Below are 27,991 nucleotides of genomic sequence, written 5' to 3'. Positions count from 1 at the left end.
TAGTTCTAAAAAATACAGTAATGTACAGGAATAGTACATAGAAATGTAGATAAAATCAAAATCCAATTTTTTTTCAGTCTTCTTTCCCACTTACTCGACATTGGGGCCGTTGGAAGAGATATTCGCGTTATCGGAAGTGGAGAGACTGTCAGTACTGTACGCGTCAGGCGAGGAAATCGCGTTAAGTGTACTTGATGTAACACCCGGTGTGCTGTCTCCACTTATACCTATCTCACCTTTTAAGTTGCTAAGTCTACCTCTTGGTACCACCTGCATGTCATCTGCATCCACACTCAACGGTAACCCTAGTTCACGTCTCTTCTTGCACTTCAAAAAGTGACTCTTGTAGTTATCGGATCTCTGGAAGGTTCTCCCACAGATGCAGTCATATAAATCAACGTCGAGATGCAGAATCAGATGTCTCTTCACGTTTCCTCTTTTCGCAAAGTTCTTGCCGCACTTGAAGCACACATAGTGCCCATCGTTTGTACGTTCGCATTTCCCAAATGCCTCATTAACCTTCTCGCGGATTAGTCTTCGTCTGTTTTCCATCTGCTCTGAAGACGGACCTGCCGGATTTTGATCTTCGAGACTTTCTGAGTTCGTCTTAGCACGTGCTCTGCGTTCTTCTTCACGCCGATGTCTCGCAACTGTCTCCTGGGGCTTCTCCATCCGGAAAACAAGCATTTTGCTGTGATCTCCTGTCCGTTTACTGTATGTTTGGAGCAGTTGTGGTTTTAAACCGCCTGTTTGTCGAGCATCAAATCGTATTTCCCGGTCATATGCACGCTGAGAACCAATCTGCTCCGGACGGAATCCTCCTCTGGCCTTCAAACGATCGCCCTTGCTGTTGTATGACAACTTCATGTTTGGCACAAACTCGAACATTTTCAACTTTGGTAAGTTCACCTGAGCCGCGGAAGGTCCTTCTTTCTTCTCTACACCAGAAGACGGTGCTAAAGGACCCTGATAATACTGTGCATAGTCCACGCCGGACGTATTTGACGATTTGGTGTCCGGGCGTGAGCTGCTCGACCCACCACTTGTACTGTTAGAGAAAGTAGAATTAGAAGTGCCAGGAGGACTCGATGGTGCATTTGAATCCAGCAGGTTGCTCAGTTTAGGAACAATTGAGTGCGACTCCTTCTCCTCCTTTTCCGGGAAAGGCTTTTCCGAAACTGCATCCGGCTTTTCCCCCTGTTGCTGGGCAGAAGTATCGCCGTCTTTAGGAACAATCGACTTGAGGATGAGCTGCGAGTTCTTGTCCTTAACCAACCGCTGAACGCAGTTTCCTCCAATCCTGACAGTGCTGCTTTTAGGCTTCGAAAGAAGAGGATTCGGTGTCGATATGGCCAACGAGAGATTCGTAGGCTCAAACTTGATCTTACATGGACGGCCAGGTCTTTTCCGCTCTGCACCTTCTGGAGAAGCGCTTGGATGATCACGGTGTAGCTTCAACTTCTTTCTTGGAGACTCGGCGGTTGTTTCTTCAAAGCTCTTTTCTGCTGGTGAAGATTGCACCGGTTGTGAAATGATCCTAAACGAGTCGTCAGTAATAGTGGCACTAACAGACTCTTCCCTGCTCTTCGACCTTCCTCTCTTGGCACTATCCCTAACCCTTGCACTTCTATTTGCAGCATGGCAAACACGCATGTGCGAACGCAGATTGTCCGATCTCTTGAATCCCTTCTTGCACATTGGACACACGTATGGTCTATAATCGGTATGGATCAACGAGTGACGGCGGAAATTCTCCCGACGGTCAAACGAACGCTTGCAAAACCTGCACTGATATGGCTTTGTGGGATCCTCAGGTGTCGCCATTGGTGGTGCAGTATGCTTTGCAACCGGGAATGGTAGCCTCCTACCTTGATATCCCTTTTGAAACTCGCTGAGATCTTCAACATTCCTATCCACGTACTTGCCGTCCTCGATTGGCACTTCAATCTCCTCCGAATCTTCTGTTGACTCTCTGAGTGGTCTTCTGCCTCTTCTTCTAGGTCTTCCAACTGGTCTTTTAACCTTTGGTTTCGGACCCCGGCGACGGCCTCTCCTCCTTGGTTTCGCTTCATCTTCTGAAGAATATGTACTTGACCTCAGTCCATCCAGTGACTCTGCACTTAATATAGGCTTGAGTTCCGATCTTTCACCTCCGATGGTGTTCACATTTACATAATGGAACTTGTACCTGATCGAATCGGCATTTGGCAAATGCAACGGCTTCTGCCACACATTTCCATACGCATACAACAGGAAATCAATCTCTTTTATCTTAGACCACTGTGGACCGTGTATCTTGGCAAGATCGACAGACTCAAAGTTGGGATAGTTAACGAATGATATCGATGTCAAACTTTCCGGAAGATACACGTCCACTTCCGGATTTGCTTTCAAATTGTTTCTGCGTGTATGATTCCCATTCGAGGAGTTACCGCGTTTTCCCTTTCCTATGTCGCTATGAACAACTCCAGGCTTCATTATTGCCAGCTGATTGCGGCATCCAATCCTGAGATATGATCTTTCTGAGTTAATGTCTATGCCAACAAGTCTCTCCATTTCTGCACCTGATGAGTCGCATGTATCTGTCTCCGTAGTATATGAAGCAAAGAGTATATTTTTGCATTGATCAACGTCAATGTTGTGCAGAACAAACTGCCGCACACCTGGTGGTAAGTATAACGCTGCATTCCAATAAATCATGCAGTCATAAAAGCATATTTCACTTAACGACCTGCATCTGCGAAGTGATGATATTGATTTAACATCTATGGAGCAGTTTCTAAAAGATGCACTCCGAATGTTCGGGAGACCACTGAAATCTCCTAAACCTTCAAATTTGCAACGACTCAAATCAATATAATGCAAACTGCTATTGAGTATTGTTGAGTCACACGCACAGCTAATGAAGCCATCCTCAAATAAACAGTTCATTTGGAATTTCCTTAAATTTGGAAGCGATTTTAAAAGAACGCTGAGATCAATGGATCTTTCCAGTGGCTTTCCCGAAGTATCGTTTTGATTCAACGATAACGCGTTGCAAGTAAATATGTGCTCACTGAGCCCTATAATGTTCTTATCCCCGCAGTAATCTATAATTTCAGGAGTTATTCTGTCGAGGCAAATCAAATCATAAGTTGTCTTGATGTTTGTCTCTGTACCTGTGCAATTCATTTTATCGCTAAACTTTGCCACCCGACCTTTATAATATATTTGTTTTAGGTTGTGGCATGATTTTATCAGCTCCCTTATATCATCAACACTGACTTGGTTTCCGTAAACGATGAGTTTCTCTATACTATTAAATTCCTTTAGAGAGTGAAAGTTTTCATATCCAGATATGGTGACAACTTTAAGCCTGTTTTTTAACTGTGATGACGGCCCTAGAATTCCAAGAGAGCTATTTTCTATCTTTATAGCGCCTGCGGTCATTTCGACAAAGCTGCTCACCGCGTTTAGATATCGTGATTTAATCTCTACCAGAGGGAATGTTATCTTAGGCGTATTATGTGTAGTTTCCAAATGCGAAAGCAGCCTGACATACTCGATGGATTTCACTGAAAGTTGGTACTTTATGGATTCCGAGAATACAATTTCGTCATCGTCATCATCAAGAACCCTTTCTGAGTCATAATCATCTGTATCTGCAAACAGTGAGCTTGTGGAGTATGGATCATTCTTGCATGCGACTTCGTTATCAACAAGTTTAACACATGGAAAGCTATTCAGCATCAAAACCACTGTTTCAATAAGTACTTTGAATCTTTCATCGTTCGATTTGGCGGATCCCACAATTCCAAGAAATATGCATATTAGATCTGATATGGTGAGGTAGTTGAGAATTTTCCTGATAACACCTGGATCACTAATATTCAATAGCATTTCTGTAATGGATGCTATTGTACTCTCTCTTCCAGCTGGCGTACCCAGAGCGGATAATAAATGCTTACCATTATACTCCGCAGTTTTGTCGATATATTCCGGCAGAGACGCCCTTGCTGGGAAAAGCTTGAGCATTGTTTCGTGAATCGATTGCGTGCTTTATCTGATAACCTATACTTTAAATATTACTAGAAATGCCTGCAGCTTCACGTACGCTGCGAATACTCTCTAAAGCAAAAGGTTCTTACTTCTTCCACGTTATACCTTTAAAAATACTGATCGCCGTATATATGATGCTAGTTAAACTTGATTACAAGAAAATCGATATTACCTTAAAACTTTTCGTTCAACTAGTCTATTTCTTTATTTTTTTATTTTTTCTCATTATTACGTCGCTCTTTACTTTTTCAAGCTCTGAACCGAACACAGTTACGGAGAATTACCAGAACCGCAAAAAAAACGTGAATAAAAAAGGAGTGAAAATGTAAGAATTACAAAAAAGAAAAAGTGCGAAAAGGCGAAACGAAAAGCAAGAAGCCAAAAGAAAAATTTTCGAAAAGAAGCACGCGGTTAGGAAAAAGACCTAAATTGGGAAATTCTGGTCACAACCAAGGGGTTGGGCAAATAAAATAATTCGGAGCAACGTCTGTCTGGCTGACGAATGGGATCGAAATTCGAGTGTGCCCTTCGGATTTACGCATTGAGAAATATTTGCAATAATAAATGAGCTGGGGTAAGGGACTATTAAATTCAACGGTACGGCAATGATAAAAAAGAAATAACGATAATTAGCTAACGGCAACGGAAATTAAATAAAAGTTACCGAAAGTGCAGAATTCTGAATTTACATTTCTTATTTAGCCTTCCCTTCAGCATATTCAAGCTTCTAACAAAAGGATTCGCCGGGCACGTAAATTATGGAGTTACTTAGATTCCCAATTACGTTTACTGATAAGCATTTTAAAGTGGTTCATACCCTATTAATTGTTTAATCTATTGTTTATTGGAACGCCTTATCCCGGGAACCTCGCCCCGCAATTTTTTTCCCTTTAATTAATTTGTTGGAATCAAAAATTGAGTTTCTCGAGCAACCGTTACACATTCCACAGTAAAGTGATCGACGCGTCGATCTACGACTGTAAGCCAAGTCCAGCTTTTACAAGGTGTAATTCGGGTCATAAGATAAATGATTATATTCGATATCAAATCATTTATAAGCGCTCTATTTAAGGTAAAGAGTGCCGATCCTGGCTGTCATTAATTTCATCTTCCTCGGCAACAGTAATCTTCCGAACTCCCAAGGCTAAGGATCCCTCATCATCATCGTCATCATCATCATCATCGTCGTCATCCGCAATGGCATTCTCATTGTCATCATCATCTTCTTCTTCTTCTGAGTTCTGAATCACATCTTTATCATCCTCATCATTATTATCCTCGTCAGCTTCTGCTTCAATATCATCCTTTGCACTGCTTTTCCCTCTACTACTATTATTTTCATCGTCATCGTCATCGTCATCGTCATCATCATCATCATCGTCATCATCATCATCATCATCATCATCATCATCATCATCATCATCATCATCATCATCATCACCCTCATCATCATCATTGCCATTACTTCCATTATCATCATCATCCTCCTCCGGATAACCACCTAACTTCTGTACTATTCTATCGACGATTTCATTCCAATCCATCATTCCTCCCATACCTATTTCACCATAACTACTAACAACCTTCTCAGTTGGCTTTAAAATGTCTATCCATTTCATCTCATTCTTTATCACATTCACGTGTCTTTTCGTAACAGGTGAATTGTAGGCAAACGACACCATTGCTGGAGCAAGTAATATTGGATATTGTGTGTTCCATGCGCGGATCACGTTCGTGAGAAGATTGTCGCATAATCCAATAGCTATTTTACTGAGAGTGTTTGCCGAAAGTGGCGCAACAATGAGTATATCAGCCCATCTTCTGAGCTCAATATGAATCACCGGATCAGTCCTGCTATGCCACGTAGTCCATTCATCACTGTTCTTCCAAATGATCACATCTGATGAGAATTCTCCCCTGGATACAAAATGCTCAGCAGACCTCGTGAGAATGAGCTGTATCGAAACCTTGTCCTTATATATCTCCTCGAGTTTCCGTATGATCAGACGCGTTTTATTAATCGATATCGATCCGCATGCACCAAACAAAATGTGCAATTTACCATCATCGTGTGGAAGCCGTGCATCAACATTTAGTGGTGTCGGAGTTCCCGGAGGAATTGGTCCTGCATTAATTGTTGCAGACCCTGGAGATGACACAGCATCGGAAGAAATTGATGTCTGCGAAGAAAATGGACTTTTCGCGTTGCCCCGAGTGGCAGATTGACCGGTCGGAGTAACTACAGTATGCTCAGCAATGCTGTGTATATCGCTGTTTGAGCCCGAGGCACTCCTCGAACGAATTGCACCATGCTTCAAAGTATCTTCCACATAAAAATGGGCGTGCATTGATGGTGCTTTATGATGCGATATATCCGGCTGTGGAAGTTTGAGAGATTCCGTTAGTTGAGATACCGTTTCTAATTTTGGCCGCTGCGGTTGGGGAGACGCCACTTTCGTGTTTGAAATTGTGACCTTTGGATTTGTCACTAAACCACTCTTCAAGTTCGTCTCACTTTCCTGAGACTCTTTGTTTAATACCCGTGCAGTTCTTGCAGCCATCGCTGCAGTTAAGGCATGGACAGCCACTCTTTTCCTTAATGCTATTCCAGAAACACCGATCGGTGCACTAACCCGGACTCCAGCCTTTGGCCCTGCATTTTCTTTATGCACTTGTTCCTTCCCCTTTAATTGTTTCTCTTTATTATCACTATCCTTCAAATCAGTATCCTCGCTTTCTTTCTCATCGTCGCCTGCAACTTTGTTGCTTGCATCTGGCACAGCATTCTGGCTCGGATGCCGTAAAATTGGAGGTGGCGATGGGCATCTTAAATTCGAAATTGCAATCACACTTGGTGATTCCACCAAGCTTGGCTCAATCGTTTGTGCTTGTTTCTTGGTCTTTTCCTTCTTACCCTTAACTTTCTGTAGTAGTGACGATGCCTCCGATAATTTTGAATCAATATTTGGCTGTTTTTTCGATGCTGCTCTCTCCAATTGTACCGATACTTTAGCCTTTGGCTTTTCAGTTGTATTTGAAACTTTCCTGACCGGCATCTCAGATTTCAAAATTTCACCTTTATCTCTTCCCGACATCTTTGATTATCCAGATTTCAATATACCGTAATTCAGCAGCTATTTATTCAAATATTATTATCTTAGTGCTCACCTTTCTAACTGTCTCACGAAATGAACCTATGTAGCAATTAGGATTCCAACCTGATGCCTTCACTATTAACTGTTTTTTTTTTCTTCTATATGAATATATTTTGATCTATCGATTTCATATAGAGTATGTACTTAAAGTCTGATGAATCTCCAAGAATATGAAAGAATGTTAACTGGTTATATCTTACTATCCAAAGTGTACATACCTCGGCAGGTTTAGTAAGGGACTAATTTTGACCACAAATTTTTCTTTTTTATTTTACTTTATTTGATTTATTTATTATTTTTTTTCAGGGAGGGCGGCGGAAATTTATCTTAAATTCCTTGTATGTCCTGTCCTTATCCTGTCCTTCTTTTTTTCTCTCTTCGTAGCCTATTTCTCATTGTTATTCTATATTTTTTGAGTTGTTTTGGCTTTGTGGTAATACAAATTTAAATTTTTCGTCCTCATCATCTACATCTCCAAAAAGTTTTCAGTCCATGTTTCTTTCCGTTATTCAAAGTTTATGCTAATTTCTCATCGCCTCCAACAAAAAGCGCGCGAGCTCCCCTCCTTTTTTTTAATATGAAAAATCCACCAACCACTAAAATATTACAATTTCCTTCACTTATATCATCCCGAAGTGGCAAATAATAGAATTTCCAGAAATTTATCGACTCCCTTATTTCTCACGATTAAGAAGTACTTTTTATTTATGACTTTCAATAACTAATAATGTACAGAAAGCTTAAAATAAATAAAAAAAAATATTGTACACGTATACCGGCAAAGCTGCCGGTACAAGAAAACAAAAATCTAAACAAAGAGAGGAGAAACACCGTCCGTGATGCAATTTAGAAATCTCTAACTCTTGAACCAGGAGTTATCAATATTCTTAAACTGATCCAAGAATTTTTGAACATCAAACGTATCAACTGTCAAATGATGGCTTTCCATGTAGCTTAAAGTAAGAAAAACGTACTTGTAGCTTGCAAAAAAGTTATAGTCACGAGAAATCGTTGATCTAGAGGAATTGTAGAAGAAGCTGTTCAAGTAATGAAGTAGTGAAGCAGGACGTTCAAGAGACTTCTCTATTTTACTCATTCCATCCTTAAACAACTTTGCCTTCTTTGGATCGAGATTATTTTCATTCTCCGGATCAACAAGTAACTCCAAGGTTTCCAAGCTCAGGTCATCGACTCTAATGATAACCTGATCCTCATATCTCCTCTTATTAAATGAATCAGCAATATAACTGGCCAGTCCATACAAACACCTAATAAATATACTCGAAATATCAGTGGTGAAGATTCCCAACACTGTCGTCTTCTTGGAATAGTTATTCAGAAGAAGATGGTTCAAAAGTCCAAGCATGACAATCGAGTACCGCAAGCTTCTTTTCAAAAGACGGGCTTCTAGTATCTCGACTTCACCCAAGGACTTTCCAAAGAGTCTTCCCATCTTGATGAGCTCGTTGTTCGTATCTTTGAAGATAATATGGGTGTAAATATAAAGGAAAAGCAAAAGAGCACATATTCTAAGCTTCATCAACATTATGAGGACAGTCTTTGAAACTTCTTCAGTCGTAGCTGCCGAGTTCATCTGCTTGATTAAATCGCTGAAACTCTGTAGTTCGGTGTTGTTAAACTTCTCAATACCAAATATAAGCTTCTCAAGCTGGAACAAAGTGACTGAGTATGCATTTAACTGCCTGGTCGAAGAACCACGGTTAATCTTATCCTTTCCATAATGTGAAGGTCCGGTAATAAGACGAACGACTGACCTATAAGCCCCAATCACATATCTGATCGTAGGACTAAAGAGACCTGTTCCATAACATCTGTCAGCGGAAAACCCAACCATAGAAGGAGTACCAAGAGCAAAACAGCTAAGAGTATCCAAATACATTACAGAACACCATATTGCATGCCAGTCTCCCGAGGAAATGTAGGTCATTAAGGTTTGAGGATCGTGCAGGCCATCCTGCATTCTCAAAGTTGGCTTCGTCTCATCAATATCTCTGTGAAAGCCCAAGCTAATAGCCATTTGAACCGTCATACTCTGAAAGCTTGGAATGCTCTCGAAGGTGATCAAGTCGTACCGTTCAACGTTCCGGCATGCAATAAAATAAAGTACGATTAAAGAGAGTAGCGATGGAAGGCTAGAATGCGTTCTGTATTCCGCCTGTTCCAAAAGCTTTGTAGTAAAGAAATACAACAAGTTTGTTTCCTCTTCAGAGTAGATTGTTAGCTTTGCATCCAATGATGCATTTTCCCGGCTATCGATTCCGGAAAAGCCGAACTTCAAGCAGCCAATAATCATAGCGATCTCTGCGAAAACTATTGGCTGGCCATTAAAGTTGATTTTGACGCCATTTGTGTTCTGGTCACGGTGAAACCTCAAGCTGAGTATATGATCAGAAAGCTTATGCGGAACAATCGGCAAAAGAAAAGACATCATAGCAAGAGATTTGTTAAGCATGCTGATGAATAGATCGTAATTGACGAGGTACTGTTCAAGATAGCTGATTAAAGCTCTTTGATAAGGTGTTCCCGGACCCTTTGACGGATCTGTCTTCTCATGAAAATGTTCTCTGGCATAGTTCCCAAGCACCCTGTTCATCTCATTGTGAAACTTCTTAGGTTTAAGAGCGTTTCGCCAGTCAGTTCTCTCCTGTTCCAACCTGTGATTGAACTTCAGCGTTAACTTAGTCAAGGTATGGTCATACGTCATCAACGATCTGAAGTTAGACGGTCCCAAAAAGCAGGAATGATTTGGAGCATCGATTCGAACGCAGCGATCTGAAATATGCCTCAAGTTGCGAAGGTGTGCTTTCCGAATTCCTTGAAGAATCGGGACATCTTTCGCACGGATATTGCTTTTAAAGTTTGGAAGAAGCCAACCACTCGTACGTTCAAATATGATCGCCTTTAGTCTATCAATCTCATTCAAGAGCACTTCGATCCGATCCGTCTGATGAACACCAGAGGAATCGCTTTTCGGTGCTGAAGGCCTTGATTCATTCGAAAGGTATCCACTTTCAGATGATGCCTCACGTGACGTTTCCAGCATGTTACTAGAGATATTCTCCTCTTCAAGTTTCACTGGTGGTCTCTTTGCGTCATCAGCATGCAGCTCATCGCTTGTGCCTGTAGTACTTGACGAAACTGAGTTGTCTGAACTATTTGGACGGCGTTTGACGTTTCTGGACTCGCTGGGAGCATTAGATGGATAGTGTGAAACATATACACACGAACCATCAGGCATATGATTTCGCAAGCAGGCTCCACACATGGGCTTCATACGGTCGCACTTGATTTTCTTCCTTTTGCAACTCATACACGAAACAGTTGGTCTGTTTCTCTTGCGTTTGGGACGAAAGCTGCTGGGCTCTGGATTTAATTCCACAAGTTGATTATTTGCATCAATACTTGTAGACACGAATTTTTCCTTCATTTTAGATCCTCTGATAACAGTTCTGTCCTTTGGTTTTGGTCAGAATGTAATCCAACCAGTCCTTTCTTCTCTCTGTTTCCTAATACGATCAATAGTTTCCCCTGTGACTTCTCTCGGAGTTCTACCAAGGTCTGTCACCCCAATAAAGATTGGCCAAAGAGTATAGGGAATAGGTGATGCGGAGTTATATTGGAGGTTTCACTTTGTATATTCACGAGGAGAAAGCCAAGAATATGCATTACGGTAATTACAATGAACGTTCGTTCTTTTCGTAATGGAGGATTTTCGATTCTCCAATTCCTCTTTTTTATTTTTATTTTTTATTTTATTTTTTTTTTTGTCTCCTCCGTTGGCTAAACACTCCGATGCCGGCTGAAACCAGACTGCGTTTTGCATGTTTCCATTTCTGGTTTTTTCCTCAACTAATTCGGCTCTGTTCAGCAAGGTCGGAATTACGTTATGCAATCTCCACCAAGAAAAAATTGAAGTAAACTTCAGTCTTATTATTATCTAACCTACTTTTTTTTTTTTTTTTTTTTTGATGAGAACCGCTGACATGTATCTAAAATTAGCTTTCCCTCATGTCGACGAATTTCTACAAACAATTCTTTTTATCCACAGTTGATTTCTCGTAGCGCAAACGGTCCTCCCGCAATAAAATGGAGATATTCAGATAGAAAGTATATTCGATTGCATATTTATAAAATCACCATATACATGTGTTTTTCCTTCTTTTAATTCCGCTGCTAGAACAATGTCGTATGCTGTTCTCATTCAACTTTCAGCCTCAACTCTTTCTTTGTGATTTCCTAACCACATATTTTACAATTTTACTACTTGGCGAATTCCGCGCCTGCGTAAGTCCGTACCAATAAGGTATGGTTCTGGGACCCACTTTTAAAACTTATACTAATTTCTGGTGATGAAAATTGTCCAACTTCTTTGTCAACTCGTATATCGGACCCTGTACATATCATGCTGCTCTGCCGTTCGCATTATTCCTTGCAGTTATTTTTCTTTTTTTTTTATCTATCCAATAAACAAAAATGATCTGCACTTTTGTCCCGATCAGTCGTCACGGCGTTAATCTCGAAAAAATGAAGAGAAAAACATTCAACGAAAAAAAAATAGAGAAAAATATATTTCAAGCAGATAATCTTAGCGGATGAATAAAAAATGATCTTAATAAGCATCGGCAGGCAGCCAGCGACACTACATTACCACCTTATGATTGGCCGATAATGCACTTTGTTTTTCTTCAAGTTTACACTCCTGTTAATCCTACACTACTACAATGTCACTGGTTAGCGATCAATAGTTTCGTCCGTCTATTGGGTATAAATGTGTACAAAATAAAAAACAGTTCTTGCTTCGGTATTATTTTCTCGTTATCATGTCGCTGAGCTTATAACGTGTTTTCCCTAGGCACTGCTCTGCCGTTAGAATGTGCTTGTCATCTGGGTTATTGGCAACTAAGTGTGGACCGTAGTCTCCCTCATAGATTGTTGCACCACTTTTCCGGCGGAGATTCACAAGAGAACACTCGTAACTCTTTAAAATCTGTCCTGCACTGGGTCTGTTCTCCGGATTTGGATCAATCATCCAAGCAACAACCTTATCAAGAGGAGCCGAACCATCCTGAAACCACCTTGGGGCCCATGCCGGCACATGCTGATTCAACGATTTCAAAGTTCCAGTCTGCTCATTGTCACAGCCTGCACCCAAAGTAGAGTTGGCGCCAAATTCAGATGTCAACACATTAAAACGACTGGCAGGAGGCTTCAAGTAACAGGTGTCATCACTCTCCAACTCACGGCTGTTTATAGCCACGCTTGTGCCATTACTGGAGTCTGCGCTCGTCATGGAAAAAAGTGACCCTCCCAACTCTGTCAAGTCGCTTGAGGAAAGTCTTCCGGCGTCAGTAAAATCTCCAGAACGAAGTTTCTGCCACGAGGTGCCGTTATCAGGAAGCACGATGTTCGCAGCGATTTCAACGAGTATCAAACCACAGCTGAATATATCTGCAGCCGGGCTATACATGTGCTTTGATATCACCTCCGGGGCAATATACTCTCTATCTCCTTCGCGGTCGAAGAAAGGAGGTATTGGCATCTTGGAAGCCACGCCAAAATCTCCAATCTTCAACGAACCGTCAAATGTGATCAAAATGTTGGCGGGCTTGAGGTCCAAATGAAGAATGTTGTGCTTATGGATGTACCGGACCCCCAAAAGCATCTCCACCATGATTTTCCAAACTCTCCACTCATCTAGCCGCGATATTTTACCGGTCTCTGCCAAAAATGTCTCCAGCGTGCCGTTCTCACAGTACTCAGTCATAATGTACAAGTACGAGTTCACTTCCCAGTAATCCTTGAGCTCCACAACGTATTCTTTACCCTCCAACTGGTCTTCCGGGTCATCCTCTGCACTTTGATCCGACTGAAGAGTCCGTAGAATTTCAACCTCCTGTAGCTTCCTCATCCTGGTCTTTGGCCCCGTTATCTGCTTTTTCGTTCTCTTAACTGCAAACCGATCCCCGCGATACTTGATCGCATATACTATGGAGAACTCGCCGCTTCCAACAAGGTTGCAATTGCCGAATTTCGCCAATAAGCATGGATCAGAGTCGGTGGACTCGCTGAGTGAACTTTCCTTTGGAGCACTACTCACTCTAGGAAGAGAGTTGAAGGCCGCTGACTGTTGAGAAAGACCAATCATGCATTCCACAGGAGTCCGAGGTGCAGTTTCGGATAGCTCGGGTGTAGCCATCGAATCAAGTGAAATGTGACCTGGCACAGTTCTTCTCCTAAACTGGCCCCTTGTTCTGCTCGATATACCTCTATATCTGCAGGGACTTGCTCTAGTGTACGAGGAGGCTGATGATGGCGAGCTGTTGTCCCTGTAAACCTTCAATTTGGTGGGTGTTGGGGGAAAATCGGCGTCCTCCCTGTACTTCTGCTCGAAATTCTCCAGTTGCGGCCCACCCAACTTCTCCAGATCAATGTCAACATCTTCCATACATGTATTCTCGAACTCTTGTAGGTTTTTAGCCGTATCAGGCTCGCTGAAGATGCTGCCGCTACCACTGGACCCATTTATGTCTTCTTCCTCGAATTCTTTCGTGAATCTTCGTATGCAGCTTTGCAAATCCGCAGTATTAACTGCTCTGTCAGCTCTGTCCGAGTGGGTGAGTCTGGCAGATGATGCCGACAAAGAAGTGTGTGCATCATCTTGCAGATACGGAGATGTTGATGTCGGAGGACACGATAGTGTCTTTCTCTGCCTGAAAGGGGTGTCTGTGGCAGAATCCAGCATTTCTCCATTTTCAGACTGGAAAAACTGCCGCCTGAACCCTCCAAGCGCCCCGTTCACGTCTACTATTGTGTGTGGAGGTCTCTTGCAAGGTGTATCAGGCATTCTGGTCCTCAGACGGCGGCTTAAGCTCTTCTTACTGCGAAGACCAGAATTTGTAAATGCCGTCTGCAGCGGTTTAACGCTACTAAGTGCGGCCGGTGCTGCAAATGGCTCCCCTGGATTTGTGAATGGTGCCTTATCAAGTGGTCCTCTCCTGCTACCCAATCTGTGGGCCAAAGCACATTTCGAAGGCGAATCTTCCTGCTCGTTCACATCATAAGATGATGTCGGCATTAGTGCTGGCTGTCGCGTTGCCTCCTCAAATTGAAGCTCGCTGAATGATTGGACCATAGTTGTTGGATCCTTGCGGTCTTTGGTAGGCGGTTTTTTCTTGATTACATGCTCTACCTTAGGGCTTTGCCCTAGTGATAGATTGAGCACTCCAAAGCTTCTTTTCAATGTTGTGCGTCTATGATGGCGGCCGGGTCCCTTTCCATAAGAGGAAGGCGACGAAGTCAGAGATCGCTTTTTTGAGTTCTGCTGCCGGTTTACCGAGGACGGTGATAAAGAAGCCAAAGGATGTCTTGCGGATGAAAAGTTTTCGGAACTCATATTTTTCTGGAATCGGACTTTATATTTGCCTTCTTGTGTATATTATGATGCGAGTGGAACTGAATATAAGGATGCTATAAAATAAAGATGTGCGTATAATAAGAGATGATGATGCGATGTGTGAAATGAAAGGTAAATGCGAGTTCTAGTAAAGTCGTAACAGAGAAAAGACGTGTTCAGATTATGTAACGATGTTGGTGTATCTGGGGCACCAACGCGTAAGCTCGAATCTCCCTTTTCTTTCTTTCTGTAACTGGCTTTCAGCTGGAAAATACTATGTGATATGTAATAAACACCTAAAAAATTCAGTGGCAACGTAGTACGTGAAGGATGAGATGTGTAACAAAAATATCACTGTGTTGAAGTTCAACGCGTCGACTCTTGAAAAGATAAATATTGAATCGAGGGAGGGGAAAAAAAAAAAAAAAGCTTCACTGTAGTACCTGAATAAACTTCTCTTTTTTTTTGTGCTAAGTCTCTCCTTTTTTTATAGCTTGCCTTCTAATGCACAGATGTTTACTTTTATCTCTTTTTTGACTACCCCTTTCTCAGATGTTTTCTTTTTCACAGCCTCTTTTTCTTTCCTGCTTAGATATTGAGCGGCTGCAATGCGAGGTCCCTCTCCTTATTTTTTTTGGCTCTGAAAAATTTCAGCTCTAAAATAAATTGGAAAATGAAAAATACTCCGCTAGAGTTTTCTTGACACAGCCCTATCCTAGATAATGATTGATCGGACTCGATAGTAGGCTACCAAAGTTTTGCTGTTGGAAACTCGTGATTCAGAAGAAAAAAGGTCCGAAACTTCAAGGAAGAAAAAGCATGTAACAAAGTGAAGAAAAGGAAAGATAAAAATTAAGTAGCGAACTTGCCTCTTTAACTATGATCGTCTGAGTTGTACAAAACCCAATAACATGATCTGGAACGACGTGTAAATGACAGCAGAATTACCAGCCGCTTAATGCACGAATGAGATAGACAATCTGGGCTTTCAAACTGACTGCCACATGGCAAGCGGGACGTTATTGTTCGATAATGCAAACAAAGTCATCCTTATTCCAACTTCTTCAGCTAATACCGGCTTTAAATTTACTGCCATTTGGACCAAATGACGTCCGCGTTAAGTCTGCATTTTATTTCAAACGTAAACATTCTTCAAGCTTCGTCCTGGGTAAAATTCCAGCTTAATCCAAATGAGGACCACCTTATTTTTTTTCATCCTGCCTAATTGGGATCCAACTGCCGCCCATTGATTAAAAACTTTTCCCTGATTTTCCTAATCCAGCTTCTCGGCCAACTAAGACAATATCTGCCGTCCTCGAGAAAACAAATCAAATTCATCTGCCCCTCTTCCAATTCATTGGAATGTGCATATCTCATGCAGCCTCCTGGCAATACTACATTTTATTTTCTAACCACTTTCGTTAATGCTCTTAATTCGGCTTTTACACTATCTACATTTTTCATTACACCCCTTGCATTGCTCGGGTCTCGTTCAAGTTTCATCTCATCTGCTACCCCTTGTAAATTTCACTTCCTTACCGCTTGCTACCTTGTTGCCACTTTCGTTTTTTTTTTTTTTTATTTCATCATCATAATTGCAGCTTAAACGTTTTGGATTCTCCTTTTTCCCCTTCTCTTTTTACTTCTCTTGTACTCTCCACCAGGTATTTTTATTATATTGACGCTGTGCTCTGTTTCACCATGCTGGATTAACAAATGCTGTTTCATCCATCGAATATACATGTATCATCCATTATGATTTCCGTCCATAAAGTTGAATATCTTTTAGGCACCTTGTTCGGAGTCTTCATTACCATAGTTAAAAAATCCTTCGTACTCTTGTTTAAAAATGTAAACATACATAATCTGTTTTGGTTTCATTCAACTTTTTGTATTTTCACAATTATTTGTCTGAACTACCCCTGACATTAGCCTACCGGCTGACATCCTGAATTGGCTTACTCTAACTTGGAAAACTCGTCTATACAACTTTTCTCCCCCGGCGCGTCCCCGTGGGAAAGTGCTATTGTCAACGGTTTTTTCAACCGCATTGTATAAAAAAGTACTTACTCTCCACCGTTACCGGTTTCAATAACTTTTTTAATATCAATCAATTTTCGGGGAGGCGAGGAATACCTAATTGGGGTTATTTGGCACTTAAAGTGTAAACACGTTTATCACCAGATATGAAAGTGCTTTTTCCATTCTTTAGATTTGGGATCTTGTCTCCAATATTATTATCTTTTAAATAATTTTTTTTTTTTAATATAATCTAAATGACAGTATTTGTCTGTGGTTCATCCACTTATTCCAATTCTGTCAAATACAGCCTCACCAATATTCGGTGCCTTTCCATAATACTTTACATATTCTTCATTCTAAGTGAAAAGCCTTGCAAATCTTGACTTCACACGGCTACTTCGGTCCGCTCGTACTACACCATTCTCCCTTTTCATTCTTTCATGACGAGGTTCATAATTTCGCATGGTTCTATGTCTTTTGGTGCGGCACGCTGCTATGAGGGGATTAGGTCAACCTCTTCTATTTTTTAGCACATGTGCTTCTACAAATTGTGTCAATTGTGCCACACAAATATGTTGGGTTCCTATCGTCATTTTTCGCTGAGTCACTTGTGTTTTTAATCGTTGATTTTCTTCCTCGAAATACATTCCAATTTGTATCTTCTTACATGAGAAGCTGAAACTCGGTCACTCACAGGTTGAACATCTACCTTCTTCCTCGGAAATCCTTCATTAATGTACCATATATGCTCGCCGTGTAATTCTTCTGGGGCTTAAACATATAACAGCCACACATGTAAGTTGGACTGCATGTAGATTTTCATTGCTCTTATTTGCAGTTATAGTTTTCGCCGTCCGTCCACCCTTCTTTCGTAAGAGTTTATTTTTTTTTTTTTTTGAATATAGTAAACAAAGGAATTAAAAACAAAAAAAAGTCCCGCCCAATTAATATTTAAAAATTATCCCTATTTTCATTTTCTGAAAAAAATTACGTGATGACTTTTTAATCATAAAATTCAACCAAACCAACTGAAAGGAACCTGAAATTGAGCATTTATTCATTTCAAAATGTGCAAACATATGTGGAGGTTATCATGTTTTAAGAGTAATTATTCTTAGGCCCCCGTGTTGTACCTTCGGGATCATTAAGATTTTTACAACTTGTTGCCGGAAAAGATGTCGCAGAAATGAAAAATTATTTGAAAATAAAATAATTTACAGGATGGAATGTGTATAATGTATTCGAAACTCAGCATGGAAAATCTTGATCACGCCTGCATTAAAAGTTCTTACATAGACCAGTAGCATTAAGTGTGGAAGATCTGTGGACTAAAAAATAAGCATCAGAGAAATAAGGCTTCTACTTATTTCGGTGTACGTATCATTTTACAACGATATCATATAATGCGAAAGTTCAAAAGATATTCATTTAAATGACGCTTGCTTTGTCAATAAAGAAAGGCATGACTTATTTTTCTAGGCTATCGGCATTCTGCTCTTTTGAACGGAAATAATTCTGTAACCATGTATCAAACATAGACATATCTAACTTATGATCGTCAATTGCTTCTTGAATAAGGAAACGGTCTTTTTCCGATGGAATACTCTGAACCAATTGAGTTGCATCCGATAATGCCACAATGCGACTTTCCTTTTCCATAATTGTCGCAACTCTCCGATCAATAATTCCATATGGATAACCGAAGAAATAGCACGCCCTCTGAAAAAGAAGGCTGTTATCAGCAAATGTCCAAATTGGCTCTCCACTCCAATCCAAGTTTTGTAACTGAACCTCTATAGTCTGTACGTTCTGTAAAGTTGGCGCGTCCTTGATATTGAAGTTAAATATCTTTCTCTTTAAAGCAATAAATTCTAGCTTTTTGATCAAGCTATCTTCAACATCACTCTTACCTGTTTCAGGGTCAACAGTTTTCATGTAAGCATACCGAACAGTAACACCCCAGTTTGGGGATTCTGAAGGAGGAACAGTACCACCAATATTAATTAATGCTTTTAATAATGAGCCATATACATCCTTTTCATTTATGTTCTTAGCCGCATTTGTGGCCTCGTTCCGTTTGATGAAATAATTCCAAAAGGCAATACCAAACGTAAAATTACTAAAATCATTGATAATGCTATCGAATATAATGTGAAATGTTCTTTCCGTTGGCTCGAGGTTCGTTCTTCTGGCATAAGCGTCGTACTCCGAGAATGAATTGACCTTACTCATACTCCAGTTTATCCGTTTTGCAAGAATCAAGTTGGCTAGAATTGACCTATCTTCCTCCTTAAGATTAATTCTCGATAATCGGTTGTAGCTTATATGGTAGAAGCCAGGAATAAACCTCTCTATTGCTGAATATGATAAAAATGGAATGTTGTGTTTATCTATCCATCTCAATGCACGATAAAAGCTATCCTTGCTTTTAAACCCCGATGCAACCACATTTAATGTAAAGTAATCAGGCTGAATATATGGAAGCAATAAATTCCAGAAATACATAAATCTGTTTGTGGAGTACTTGGTTGAATATTTCAAGCATTGATAAAAAAGCATGTTCACCGTTTTCATTGGAAATGTAAAGCCTCTGTGCTTCATTATGAAGCATACAGCCTTGACTTCGTCAAATTTGAACCTTGATGTACAATACTCAAGTAAAATGTTGCAGCCTTTCTGGGTAATAACCTCACTATTCCTATCTAGAACATCCAGAAGATACTGGAACACCTGGTCTTCTGATTCTCGGCTGCTATCATATATAAAGCTTGTGACCCGCAGGATGTAACTGTCTAAATGATTTTTATATTCTTCGGTATCACTCACTGGTTCGTCAAATCTCTCGAATTCGTGATACCTCGGTGAATTCTTTAAACGTGGTATGAGAGGATAAGCATTATAGCGTAATCGGTGAAATGTTGTATGGGTAAGATAATAGGATGAGACGATGTCAAATAATTTGTCTTCAGCAATAGGCCCAACTGGTTGATCTGTCTTATTAAAAGCTGGAAATACTAAACCCTTGACCCTAGCTTTCTGCTTCAATTTCTTATATTCAGTGGAGCTTACTCGTATATTCAAGTCCGTATTATCGAGTATACGGTTAATAGATTTTTCCAACCTTTGAAATTTCACCTGAAGATCAAGTGGCAATTTATTTTCCTTCGCATTCTCAGAATACGAAACACTAGAGGCCAGTCGGTTTATGGATGTTGATAATAATCGTACGTGAGCATGCTGATATTTGAAGTGTCCATGTAAATATCCTCGATGATTTGTGATCCCTCCTGAAGGTGATATAAAAAGACTGTAAGTAGTTGGTGTCTCTGTTTCACTCAGTATGCGATTAATAGTGTTATATATTGCTTTCATCAGCAGAACGTAATGAAAGTTCTACTAAAACTCTGACTAATCTTTCTTATCAATGATAATTTTAAAAGGCGGTATTAGCGATGCTCTATATGCAACTTGAAACGTACAAAGCAATTAGGACAATGTACACCAGAACAAGATTTCGGCCTAAAAGCTAAATATGTGGAGGGATGTTTTATTTTTCTGAATCTTTTGAATTTTTTTCCTTCTCAGGTCCCCTCCATTTATAGTTTGACTACAGCCGGGGATTCCCGCTGAAAAGTGAATTTCTTTCTACTACATCTATACAAAATTTAATCAATCGTCTCTGCTTTCACTTTCGCATCGCATTTTATATGAGATACGTGACTCAAGTGAAATTGTATAAAATTGCATATACTTATACCTAATAATATGTTGTATTTCATCTCGCTCCAAGTTGCCGTTTGAGACTGAAAATCGGCCGTTAGCGGTTATTTTCCCAACTTTTTTTTCTCCCTCCAGCAAGCAGTCCCCTGCACCGTCCGTTAAACTTTTTTTTTTTTTTTTTTCTTCAGTCATCGAGGAAGCCAGATGAGATGCCCTATGACACAACAATGCCGGCGGTACCATATCCCATAACAAATCCCACAATCGAAAGTAAAAGCTGAAAGACGTTTTCCCTTTTAATTAAACACCATTGTATTTCACATTTATAAAAAATTTGTGATGATCCACGGTCCCACGTCTCGAATAAGACAGTGGAACAGGAAATATTATCTTAATATTCTACCTGCTACTTTCTTTTTGTATTTCATTTCTGTTTCCCCATCATTTTTTTTCACTACTAACGCTGACCTCGAAAAGAACCGCTTTTAAAAACATCAGGTTCCTTGACATACCTGGGTGTTTACAATTTTTTCCTAGAAATTGTACCAGCTTGTTTTGTTTCAAGCAAGAGTCTATACACGAAGATGCCATGTGTGGAGATGGTCAACAGTATCAGTACTAACAGCTCGAGGAGCGGAACATCAAGTGTCAACAATTCAAAGCCATCATCACCATTGGATAAGCAGAATAATCGCAAGATATCGAAATCAAAGGGAACTAAGAAGAAAAGAATAAGGACCGTTGCTGGCAGTTGCAACCAGTGCTTGAGATGCAGAGTCAAATGTACTCTTGAAAAACCAACATGCAAGAGATGCCGAGATAAAGGTTTGGATTGTAACTATGATAAAGTCAGTCTCAAATGGGGTAAAGTGCTGAATGTGAATACCACAGCGAATGGATTATCGGGGAAGGATGGAGCTGGCCAACACAATAGTATGTTCATGTTTAGTGGGAGAAACGCCAAGCCACTATTTACTTTAATTCAGAGCATAAACGACAATGAGAAAAAGGTTGTCTCGGTGTCGGACAACAACAATACGACAAAGCAAAAGACTAATAGTCCAAATCCGATGGCCCAAAAACTAATGTGGCACATGAAATATGGGCAACAGAGCAGCAGCAATAACAGTAGTAGTAGTAGCAGTATTCAAAGTCCAAGCAGTGGGGATTCATCTACATACGTCTTTCGGGCATCACCACCACCAGAAGGTGGGAATATTGCATTCCATGCAAATGTTTGGCCAAACCAGGGAACAGACTTGCAGTATTTTGGGAATATTCTTTTTGCAAAGCTTCATGCTTTCGGTACACCGCTCGATAATCGAGGTTATGAGCTTATCCAGAAAAGTGAAATACTTCAGAATTTAGCGGCAACATTGGTTGCTTGCCATGTTCACAATGAGCATCCTGAATTTCTTACTTCAGACGCAATTCATCGCATAAAAGCAAAATCTATACAAATGCTCGTGGAGCAGATTAATCGTCAAACTTTACAGAAAAGCCGGATATCTCCTCGGTCCCTATTTTCCCATAGCATATCTACAGAGGTTAATACAGAGTCGCTTCTCAATGCATGCATTCTAATGAGCATTTTGGATAGTGTTATTGACTGCACAAATTTAGACATAGTTCCGACACATCTCTTTGGTGCAAGAGCAATCTTCAAAGAACTTCTTGAAAATGAGCCAGGCTTTGTCACTACTCTCAATACCAGAAACCCTCTAACTCAGAGGACATTTTCTATTTTTGCAACTATGGATCTTATATATTGCTTCCTTACATGTGAATGCCTCACTTGCATTGCAGAAGTTGATTGGATCAGGTTGCACGGGTGTGATTGCTGGTTTGGAAGACTTAATGCTGAGGATCCATTTCTGAAAGTGTTATCTGGTTTGGCGTTTTTCAGTAATTCTGCATGTCTAATCAAGACCCGGAGCTTGCCGACGAATATTTCAAAAGAGCTTGCAGAAACTTGCAAGATGCTTCTGGAGCTAAGCAGTTGTACATCACCCTCATGCTGGCAGCTCTTCGTCTCATGTTTTGCCGATGTTGGGCTTCTTTATTATGCACGTGTCTTTCAAGGTAAGTCTATCGACGATAAAATAGTGCAGTCGTTAATATACAATTTCATTTCCAAGCTAAGGTCTGGACCATCTACAATTCTTACTCCATTTAATGAAAACGAACCAACGCATAATGAATATGTTTTAGACCACTGTCTTCTTTTTCCATTAATGGTAATTGGTGCACATTGCATCAATCCGGAGCATCAAATATTCATCCGTGCCTGGATAAGTAAAGCTGTGCGCTCATTAGCATTTAAGAATATCAACAATTTATTTGCATTTCTAGATAAAATTTGGACCAGTTTCCAGGGCTACGAAGATAATGTAAATAGATCAGCGGCTTTTGGGATATCTTGGAAGGCTCAGTTCGGTTGGATTGCCAAAAAGTCCATTATATTTTGAAATATATTGGTATATATGAAAATAGAAATAATACTTTGCTAATTTTGCATTTGCTTTTTTATGTTTGAATTGAATTTTAGGGTAAATTAAATGCATCCGAATATATATTGGTTTCATCGAAGTCTGCATGTCGAAGTTGCTTTTTGTGCCTTCTATTTAAGGATTTTGTGTAATATAGATAACAGGCATCCGAGCAAAAGGATTCTCACTTGTTGTTTCCCTGCACATAAATTCATTTCTAACCTCTTTCGCTTTGTAATTCTAGTTGTTCAGTACTTTTAAACAATCGATATTATTTATAAAGTAAACTATCGCTCAACTTCTATGCAGGAAAATAATATTATGGCATCTGACAGAGTTAGATACTATTTTGCTCTTACGCTCTACTTTTTATGATGCATTCAAAACAATTACATACTTCATTAAAAGTGCATACTTACAGTTTCGTAAGCCAAATACAATAGAAGCATGAAAATAATTCATTTCATAAAGAATCTATAACCATGATTGTTTATATTTTACGCTTGTACCGCATAATTTATACATAAGTTCACTCTTATTTAGTCTAAATGCATTATACAATAATTGCACTTAAAACTTCTCAAACCGCAGCTTCAACTGTAACCTTAGCTGAAACCTTTTCCATTTCAATTGAACCCATATTAGAAGAGGCACTTTCAATAACGGCAGGATCACCAGAGAAAGGCCTCATATCCAATTTCTGAAGTTCCTTCTCAGTCATCACATCGAAGTAATCCTCAGGATCCATTGTTCCAGCATTCTTTAGCGGGAAAATACGGCATAATATGTAGTACAAAATCAAGGGACAGAAAAATGAAAACACGGTACTGTTCTGAAAGTAATGCATTAAACCGATTGGGATGTGAATATTTGTGTTGACTGTAGCAGCTAAACCAGGCATCCCTGGAATGACTGCGAGAAAGAAGCAGCTTATTGATCTCCAGTTAACGCCATGGGAAAAATAGAAGTCCCCATTTTTGTCTAATGTAAATAAATTTGACACTCTGACTCTCTTCTTCCGGACAAAGCAAAAGTCCGAGACCAAAAGACCCATTATTGGTGACATCACAACACCAAATGATGCCATAGTGTTGTTGAATGCCGAGGCAGTATTGTAGAATGTCCAAGGCTGGCAAACCCAAGAAACTAGTGCTGTAATAATAGCACCTCTAAAAATGTTGATATATCTTGGACAAACAGCAGAAAGATCCATTCCTCCTGCGAATCCATTAGCTAACACATTAAACGTAAGTTGGGAAGATGCAAATGCAAGACCACAGAAGAAGCTAGCAGCTCGAGTTCCCGAAGAATAATTATCTTTCATCCAGCGAAGACAAACATCTGTAGGAAGCCACATAGCCTCACCATAATTTTCCTGCGTATTTGAGGCCGTAACCATTCCCATGATAGGAACTAACATACCCGAAAGCATAATGGAAAGAATAATTCCCCAGTACATTTGCTTTGGAGATTTGCTGAAACGAGAATAATCACTCATATTGGTACAATTTGGAGAAACCGCACCATAAAATATAGTAATGGCTTGTAACCATGTCCAGCCCACCTCGGAACTTTTCACACTATTACTTTCGTACCACATAGATCCCGGACCCCCGGTCAATGCATAGCATTTATGCAATTCATGACCAAACACGCCAAACATTGCAATCAATGTAATGAAGCATGAACCGTTCACCAAGGGACCCATCTTTTCTGGTCGAATAAAGAAGAAGAAATACTCAATTATGTTGAATAACAAGAAAGCAATAAAGTCTCTCGTTGTCATTGGAACACTTAGAGAAAATGTATTTTTCATATCCATGTATCCTTTACTCCAGGAACTTAGCATAACAACAACACCAAGTCCACCAAGCCAAGACTGTGAAGCAAAATAAACAATTGACAACATAATCCTGATTATAATGCCGAGAGCAGATCCATAAATTCCAAATAGCATTCTTTGGCAAACGGTGTATCCTATCTTGAAGATACTACCTGGTTTGGCACTGAAACATGTATACAAAATAATGAGTATATTTCCTATGGTAATAGCGCCAATTGTGTTTTGTATATTTAATCCTAAGGAAAGAAGCGAGGATCCAATGGAATATGTGAAGACAGAAACATTTGGAACTGCCCAATAACCAAAATATGACCAAAAGCCCCAAAGTCTTCTGCTTATTGGCATTGGTTCGAGATCTGGATTTTTCAAAACCGATAAACTGTGACGTCCAAAATGAGGGACCTCGAAAGGCTTCATCTTTTTTATGAACGACTTTTTAAAATCTTTGTATGAATCCGGCATATCTGAAGAAACTTTGTAGAATACAGGCATATGATGCTTTAAACTATGGTCTCAAGTTGACATACTATGGACAAATATAATCTGGTTGGACATTTTTGGTTTTGTGTCGACATCATCTTAAACTTGAACATTGAAAGATATATATATATCGGTAATTATAATCCGCGGTGTTTAGATAAGAGATAAATACTGAAGATAGTCAAAATGACATTTCAACATCATGTTATGGTCGATTCCTATCTTATCTATTTTGAATTTTACTGAGTTTGTGATGCAATTCAGTTTTCATTTCTACTAAGGGTCCAGGCTACATACAGTTTGTCAAGATATTAGTATATCGATGATAACCTGATTACTCACTTCCCGTTATTTGTTTGTTTTCAATTCCGAAAAATTAAAAAAAAAAAAATTAAAAAAATTGTGGGGATCGCAATTCAAGGACCTTCCTCTACTTTGAATTATAGACGGACTTAAAAAGTAAATTCAAATGCGAAAGCCATTTGTGATTAGAAAAAGATCTTCGTGTTGAATATTCCCACACGCATCTCTCTTCCCTAAGGCATTTCAGAAAAGTGACTTAAAAGTATGCTTGCATTTCGTATATCGTTATGAACCCGTCGCTTCGACAAGTTTCTTATCTATGATTGAAAAAATTCCTAACAAAGAAAATTGTTTCCCGAGTGATAATTTAAACACATTGAATTGAGTGATCGGAATTAACCGAACAATAGAAAGCATGTTAATGAATTCCGAGATAACAAAGAAACTTGAAATTTGCAATTACATAAAGTATACAAACTAGGAATTGCGGCTACTCCTCTAGGAAAACTATGATCTCCCATATTTCTTCTTGCGGAATAGCAGCGACAAAGAAGCATCAAATTGTACTATTCTCCCGATTTTTGTTACGGTTTTCAGCCTCTCTAATAACAGACTTCCAATCTGTCAAAAAGACGCACACGAATTCCGAACAAGCCAAGGAGAAAACGCCACACAATAGACCTATCCACAAGCCCACTATTTCAAGATCTATTTTAAATCCTAGAAACAATGAAATTGGTAAACCAATGATATAATATGCAATAACATTTAGCTTGCTCCCAACTTGCTGTCTTGCTTGAGCTCTTAGGCATCCGGCTCCCAAAATATTTGGTGCATCCCAAAATTGATTAAGCCCAAGAATTCCGATCACCCCTTTCGCAATACCTATGACTGTGGCATCATTGGTGAAAACCATAGCAATTTGTTTTCGGAAGAAGAAAAGAACGCAAAAGTTTAGAACTCCAAGAGCCAGTGATAAGATATATGTCGCTTTTGTCGCAATTTTGGCAGATCTCTGATTAGTTTCTCCAATAAGATTGGATATTCTTGTGCTAGAGGCCACCGAAGCGGCAAATGGAATTTGGAAAAATAGTGTAGCCAATGTCGAGCAAATAGATTGGGCAGCCAAAGTTTCTGTCCCGAATGTTGCCGAGCAAAGAGTCAAAATTTCAAATGCGATAAATTCAAGAAGAAGCATGGCGGTGCCATTAATAGCAAGGCTTGCCATGGGCTTTAAGTCTCTGAAAATAGCTTTCACGTTAGGTTGTGCCCAGCATTTATCCGTACTATGCATTCTTGAATAGTAAAATAGATAAGTTGGCAAAATCCAATAACTGATGGTTGTTCCTAACGGTGCTCCAAGAAATCCAAGGTTAAAGTGTTTACTCCAAACTAGTGCGTAGTTTAGAAAAGCGTTGATAGGTGCTGCAATGAATAATGCATATTGCCCAGCCACAAATATGTTCTGTGCTTGGAGGTACCTTTTCCCAGCTTCAAAAAGAATATAAGCAGGTGTACAAAATGTCATCACTCTCAAATAACTCTGGGCCAATGCAACTAATGAAGAGTCTTTAACAAAAAGTCTAAAGAATATTCCTGAATTCCACCAAAACAAGACAATAAAGATATTCAGAGTCATCATTAACAGGATACATCTCTGAAAATAAAGGCCAACCTTTTTATACTTTCCCGCTCCAAATGCGGCCGGACAAAGAGTGTCAAGACACGTTGCCATACCGTTAAAAATCGAACTTGTAACATTGAATGTCATGGTTGCCAATGAAATGGCAGCTAAATGCTTTGCGCTAATGTGTCCGACTGAAAATGTTGATGCAACCGGAAGTGAGTACTGTAAAAAGAATGTAACACTCAAAGGGGCAGATGTTCTACAAATTGTCTTCAGTTCTTGTTTCATGGATGTCCTTTTCTCACTAATTAAAGTAGAAACATTTTCTTCATCCACCAACGTACTGGTCTCTTCTATTTCAGAATGCGACGTACTGCCGTAATTCAGTACATCAGCTGTTATCAAAGCATTTGCAGCAGCCATTTTTTTTCACAACTTTTGTTCGTTCTGACAAGCTCGTAACAATATTTGCAAGTACAACTGAAAATGTGCTTTCTTAGAAATAGAAGAACCTGGCTTTAGGGTTCTTGTTAATGGCTTTTTAAACACATTCTGAGTAAAAGTACATAACCTGAAGTGATGAGGTGAAAATGTTTTTTGAAAGTTCGTGTATAAACGTAATCATTTGTTCATAGGGAAACGATCAGCAAAAAAGCTAATGAATAATATTCTTTTAATGTTTATTGTATTTACCCAAAACCGATAAGAAAAGCTAGCATCGGAATTGAGCTTTTGCGAAATATGGTTTTCGGAATTGGTTTTTGCGAAGTATGATTTTCGAAATTTAAATTCGGAATTCTTCTTGCCTAAATAAGTAAGCGCGCTACCATTGGCAAATGATGTCTTTCAACAGCGGAATTGGTATTTGCATGAACCGTGTTGCCAATAACATATTTCAAG

At 39.7% G+C, this 27,991-nt stretch overlaps 8 protein-coding genes across 8 annotated transcripts; 1 reads left to right on the top strand and 7 right to left on the bottom strand.

Moving 5' to 3' along the window:
- Positions 1 to 90: 90 nt before the first annotated feature.
- BRETT_000518 (uncharacterized protein) lies at positions 91 to 4,014 on the bottom strand (the record flags this gene model as incomplete). The annotated part of the gene is made up of 1 exon (XM_041279083.1): positions 91 to 4,014. One exon carries the CDS (start codon positions 4,012 to 4,014, stop codon positions 91 to 93), a length of 3,924 nt encoding a protein of 1,307 aa, XP_041137297.1.
- Positions 4,015 to 5,105: 1,091 nt separating this feature from the next.
- BRETT_000517 (uncharacterized protein) lies at positions 5,106 to 7,133 on the bottom strand (the record flags this gene model as incomplete). The annotated part of the gene is made up of 1 exon (XM_041279082.1): positions 5,106 to 7,133. The coding sequence occupies one exon, from the start codon at positions 7,131 to 7,133 to the stop codon at positions 5,106 to 5,108; it is 2,028 nt and encodes a 675-aa protein (XP_041137296.1).
- A 916-nt stretch (positions 7,134 to 8,049) lies between these two features.
- On the bottom strand, positions 8,050 to 10,641 carry BRETT_000516 (uncharacterized protein; the record flags this gene model as incomplete). The annotated part of the gene is made up of 1 exon (XM_041279081.1): positions 8,050 to 10,641. The coding sequence occupies one exon, from the start codon at positions 10,639 to 10,641 to the stop codon at positions 8,050 to 8,052; it is 2,592 nt and encodes an 863-aa protein (XP_041137295.1).
- Positions 10,642 to 12,018: 1,377 nt separating this feature from the next.
- On the bottom strand, positions 12,019 to 14,607 carry BRETT_000515 (uncharacterized protein; the record flags this gene model as incomplete). The annotated part of the gene is made up of 1 exon (XM_041279080.1): positions 12,019 to 14,607. One exon carries the CDS (start codon positions 14,605 to 14,607, stop codon positions 12,019 to 12,021), a length of 2,589 nt encoding a protein of 862 aa, XP_041137294.1.
- Positions 14,608 to 18,096: 3,489 nt separating this feature from the next.
- On the bottom strand, positions 18,097 to 20,001 carry BRETT_000514 (uncharacterized protein; the record flags this gene model as incomplete). Its single annotated transcript, XM_041279079.1, has 1 exon — positions 18,097 to 20,001. The coding sequence occupies one exon, from the start codon at positions 19,999 to 20,001 to the stop codon at positions 18,097 to 18,099; it is 1,905 nt and encodes a 634-aa protein (XP_041137293.1).
- Positions 20,002 to 20,933: 932 nt separating this feature from the next.
- Positions 20,934 to 22,817, top strand: BRETT_000513 (uncharacterized protein; the record flags this gene model as incomplete). The annotated part of the gene is made up of 1 exon (XM_041279078.1): positions 20,934 to 22,817. The coding sequence occupies one exon, from the start codon at positions 20,934 to 20,936 to the stop codon at positions 22,815 to 22,817; it is 1,884 nt and encodes a 627-aa protein (XP_041137292.1).
- A 601-nt stretch (positions 22,818 to 23,418) lies between these two features.
- BRETT_000512 (uncharacterized protein) lies at positions 23,419 to 25,143 on the bottom strand (the record flags this gene model as incomplete). The annotated part of the gene is made up of 1 exon (XM_041279077.1): positions 23,419 to 25,143. The coding sequence occupies one exon, from the start codon at positions 25,141 to 25,143 to the stop codon at positions 23,419 to 23,421; it is 1,725 nt and encodes a 574-aa protein (XP_041137291.1).
- An 877-nt stretch (positions 25,144 to 26,020) lies between these two features.
- Positions 26,021 to 27,514, bottom strand: BRETT_000511 (uncharacterized protein; the record flags this gene model as incomplete). Its single annotated transcript, XM_041279076.1, has 1 exon — positions 26,021 to 27,514. One exon carries the CDS (start codon positions 27,512 to 27,514, stop codon positions 26,021 to 26,023), a length of 1,494 nt encoding a protein of 497 aa, XP_041137290.1.
- Between the last annotated feature and the right edge of the window lie 477 nt (positions 27,515 to 27,991).

The sequence above is a fragment of the Brettanomyces bruxellensis genome, chromosome 8, assembly GCF_011074885.1.
Source record: "Brettanomyces bruxellensis chromosome 8, complete sequence".
Taxonomy (NCBI): domain Eukaryota; kingdom Fungi; phylum Ascomycota; class Pichiomycetes; order Pichiales; family Pichiaceae; genus Brettanomyces; species Brettanomyces bruxellensis.
This window is presented reverse-complemented; position numbering and strand designations above follow the sequence as displayed.